At 44.6% G+C, this 4189-nt stretch overlaps 1 protein-coding gene across 1 annotated transcript in view; it reads left to right on the top strand.

Moving 5' to 3' along the window:
• Positions 1-4189, top strand: part of wnk4a (WNK lysine deficient protein kinase 4a) — a 54043-nt gene that overhangs the window by 43224 nt on the left and 6630 nt on the right. Inside the window, 2 exon segments of the mRNA XM_017438318.3 lie at positions 884-938; positions 2438-2569. Of these exon segments, the coding sequence (XP_017293807.1) occupies positions 884-938; positions 2438-2569 (187 nt within the window).

The following is a 4189-nucleotide window of genomic DNA, read 5'->3' as shown; positions in this document are numbered from 1 at the left end:
TGGATGGATGGATGGATGGATGGATGGATGGATAGATGGACGGATGGATGGATGGATGGATAGATGGATGGATGGATGGATGGATGGATGGATGGATGGATAGATGGATGGACATACAGACAGACAGCTGCACTCCTTGATTCTGTAAAGTGGAAAGACAAAGTAAAAGTATAAACGTGTTATCTAAGGACGACCTGCAGCAGCTCTGATTCTTAGGTAGGTCGCTATTTTAAGTTTATGTTCTTAAACTCTATAAATAGATCTGAAATCCCTGGAAAGCCACGCTTGTCTGGCTGCTCCAAGTTACCTCTGCTGAACAAAACAAGCCGGACTGGTCTGTTTTACATGTTCGCCACGTCGGTTTAGCATGCTAATATCTGTTAACTGATGCTAAAAAAGCAGCTACTCCTGAGGCAGAACAACAGACTACAGAGATGTCGACAAAGTATTGTTTTTGTCCAAAATTATTATCTTAGGTTGTCACTTAAGGCTTGAAGACAATAAAATAATAAAATATCAGGTTCCTGCTTTATCAAACAATGCTTTTAAAGTTGAAAACATACAACATAATTAAGGTTTTACTAAAGATGCATGCTCTGATGTTTTTGTTTTTTATATCTCCTCTGCAACTGAATTTTTATCACTGATGTACCGAAAGTAGTTTAATATTCTGTAATAAAGTAAAAACAGGAATTTATTGCAATGAATATTTCTTTATCTGGTTATAAACTCTACCTTAGCTCCACATCTGAGGCTTAATAAAAAAAAAAAGAGACAGTTGCTTCTCATCAAATATAAGAAAGCAATGAATGATTTGTGATTTATATCAATAATTAACAGAATCAAAGACTGATTTTTATGAAATGTGCTTTTTTTTCCATAGCCTAATCTGCACAGCCACAGCATTCCTCGAACACACTCATCCTCTTCTCTGCCCGGTAAGTCTCGTGTGTTCGAGTAACTTCTTCCAAACATTAACAGGAAATTAACCTCTCGAAACTCTAAACTTTGCTTCTTGTTCTTTTCAAATTTTCATGTAAAGTCATCAAAACACCTTGTCCACACGGGACTGGAACCAGCCTTTTTTTTTTATTTGTTGTTCCTAAAATCGTCCTCGTAAACATGGCGCCTGTTTGGGACTGAAAAGTCGGACAACTTGGATGTGTTCAGACGTGTCTGCGCACCAGATCTGTTGAAGTTAAAGTGTTTAAATGAAACAACAGGTTAGGTTGAAGCTGTTAACTTACAGGTTCGGAAGAAATGTCACCAACGCTCGATCCCTGATGTCTGTTCTCGACTCAGCCGGTTCGGAAACTCGATTGTTGTCGGTCTGGAGTGACGTGACTGGGAACCTCGGTCACAATGATGCCAAACTTTATACGAAGTGATCTTCCTGCGTCTACAGCAGGCGGCAGGTCGATTCCAAAGAAGGGAGTAGAATTAAAAGGATTATTTCTGAAGACGTACCTGTTAGAAAACTTTGATTAGGGCGACTAAAGGCTGTTTCAGTTACTGGGCTCACTGGATTCTTCTTTATGGACCAATATTTACGGCAAAATATCTATATTTTCACGTTTTGTTTTGTCCTGCAGCCTGAATCATTTTGTCTTGTCAGGTTACAGACTGCGGCCGGCCTGATGTCGGTCAATCACTGAGGCTTTGTTTACATCAGTGGTGTCCGGTCCTGGTCCTGGAGGGCCACCATTCTGCAGGTCCTGGTCCTAGAGGGCCACCGTCCTGCAGGTCCTGGTCCTTGAGGGCCACCGTCCTGCAGGTCCTGGTCCTGGAGGGCCACCGTCCTGCAGGTCCTGGTCCTGGAGGGCCACCGTCCTGCAGGTCCTGGTCCTGGAGGGCCACCGTCCTGCAGGGTTTAGATGTTTCTCTGCTCTTCAGCAGGTCTTAAAGTCCTGCAGAAGCCTGTTGATCACTCAGGCATTCAGATCAGATGTGTCAGAGCAGAGAAACACCTGAAACCTGCAGGACGGTGGACCAGGACTTGCAGGACGGTGGCCCTCCAGGACCAGGACCTGCAGGACGGTGGCCCTCCAGGACCAGGATTGGACACAGCTGGTTTACATGGCGAGCGTACCCGCATTTCCGAACTGATATCACCATAAAACCACTGCAGTACACGTTCTTATGTTTTATTTTATCGTTTGCAATGAGCACCTTTAAGGTGTAGTTGTTCTCTTCTGGTTTGTTCTCTTTTCTTTCCTTTTTTCGGTCTTGAACCCAGTTTTGAAAACCGTTCAGGGCCTCCTGAGGCGTTGTTTACATGCAGACGCATGGCTGAAATGATCAACTTGTCACTGAACGAGTTCCCGTGTGGACAATGTCCTCCCCAGCATGTGTGATTAACCTTCTCTTGTTTCTGACTGCATGGTGATGGTGTGTGTGGTCATGTGGTCCACTCATGCATGTGTGTGTCTCATCTTAGACGACAGTGTGGCTAACCCGGTTGTAGGGGCGCGTGGCTCCCCGCCATGTCCTAACGGAGAGGCCTTCGGTTCAGACATTACCTCACCTGGGCGACCTCTTTTGCGCTCGCAGTCTTTCCACCACGCCCCAGGTAAACGGCCCCGCGACCCTCCCGCCGCTCCCCACGCGAAGAGACCGCTCATTGTTTACTGTTTGAATAAAAATAAAGAATAAAGTCCGAGCTCGCCGCCCGCCCTCGTTCTGAGTATTGTTCAGACGTTCCCTTGGCGCCACCCGCCATCGCTGCTCCTCAAAGCCTCTGTCTGTGTCCGCCTTGCAGCAGGGCCTCCTGGGTAATTACCTCACCTGAAGGGAGCTTTCTGGCTTTTTGGGGAGCTGTGAATGCTGTCGCTGTAAAGCATGAGGTTTCTGCTGTGTTGTGATAGTCAGCAACATCTGTTTGCCAGCACAAACTCCTGCAGAGTTTCCATGAATGTTCTCTCCCTCCTTCCTCCCTCCCTCCCTGCAGCTCTTCAGCGTCACAGTTTCTGACTTAGCTGTGGTCTCAACGTCCTCATTATTGCCAGAAAGTGATAATGTTTTCGTGCAAAATGACCCAGAGGGCAAAAGTAATCACTCATTAGCTTTCAAGATGGCCGCCACAGCTAATCAATCTTAGCAAACGCAAATTGAGTCAAAAGCTTTGGCGTTAAATGTCGGCGCCAACCATGTCTGTCTGTTAGCAGAATATCTTGTGAACCAAAGGGCAGGTTTTTTGTGAAAAGATTGGATTTACGTCTACAGCTCATTAACTTCTGGAGTCAACCTAATTCAAGATGGCTGCCACAGCTAAGTGACCTTAGCCAACACAATGAAACTCAGTCAGCTTTACAGGCATTGAGCTAAAATTTGGTGTGGTAGTAGCTGAGAGTCATCCTCAACATATAATTCAAGCATGTGAGAGCTCGTCTTATTGGATGAAATTGTCGTTTACAAGGTTGGACTAAAATGGCCGAAACTCCGTCCCCCGTCAGCTTAAAGTGAGCGGTGAAGTGAAGTGAAGTGAAATTTATTTATATAGCACTTTTCAGCAGCAAGGTGCTTTACAACACAGAAACAACAACAGAATCAAAGACAGATCATTCGTGTATAATCTAAATGAAATCATGAAACTGAACATGAGCTAAAACAGTCAAAATAGTAGCTAAAATACTTTAAATAAAATCATGATGAAGTTAAAGCTGAACTAAACAACAATCAGGCTAAGACAGTCAAAATATGAGCTAAGATAAGCTAAACTAAATGTACAGGAAGGCTAAATAAGCTAACACAAACTGAAACATGACGATGCTAAGTTAAGGGTGCAGCATGGCTAAAAGTACCAGAGGCCCGCTAAACAGCCATCATCATAATTACTGAGATAAATAAACTAAAATCACAATAAAGTTAAAGCAATTAGGAATTTAACTATCTAACAATATCTAAAATATGAGCTAAGATAGACTAAAGTAAACTAAAATAAGCTAAAACATGACAATACTAAACTAATGGTGGGCGACATGCATTCCCTCGTGGACTGCCAGGCCTTTAACCCCGCCCCCCCGTCTGTTCACCGTCAGCTCTCATGGCAGCTTTCGCAACTCTCCATGGCCACCCTCCACCGTTTTCACGAACCGTTGCCCAACTCCTGCTTCCGTCAGCGTGGAAAAAGTAAGGAGGCTGGTTTGAAACTGTGGAGCCATTGTTGGGACCACCCCACCCCCACCCCCCA

The sequence above is a fragment of the Kryptolebias marmoratus genome, linkage group LG17 (genome assembly GCF_001649575.2).
Source record: "Kryptolebias marmoratus isolate JLee-2015 linkage group LG17, ASM164957v2, whole genome shotgun sequence".
NCBI lineage: Eukaryota > Metazoa > Chordata > Actinopteri > Cyprinodontiformes > Rivulidae > Kryptolebias > Kryptolebias marmoratus.
The sequence above is the reverse complement of the archived record's forward strand: the minus strand, read 5'-3'. Positions and strand labels throughout refer to the sequence as shown.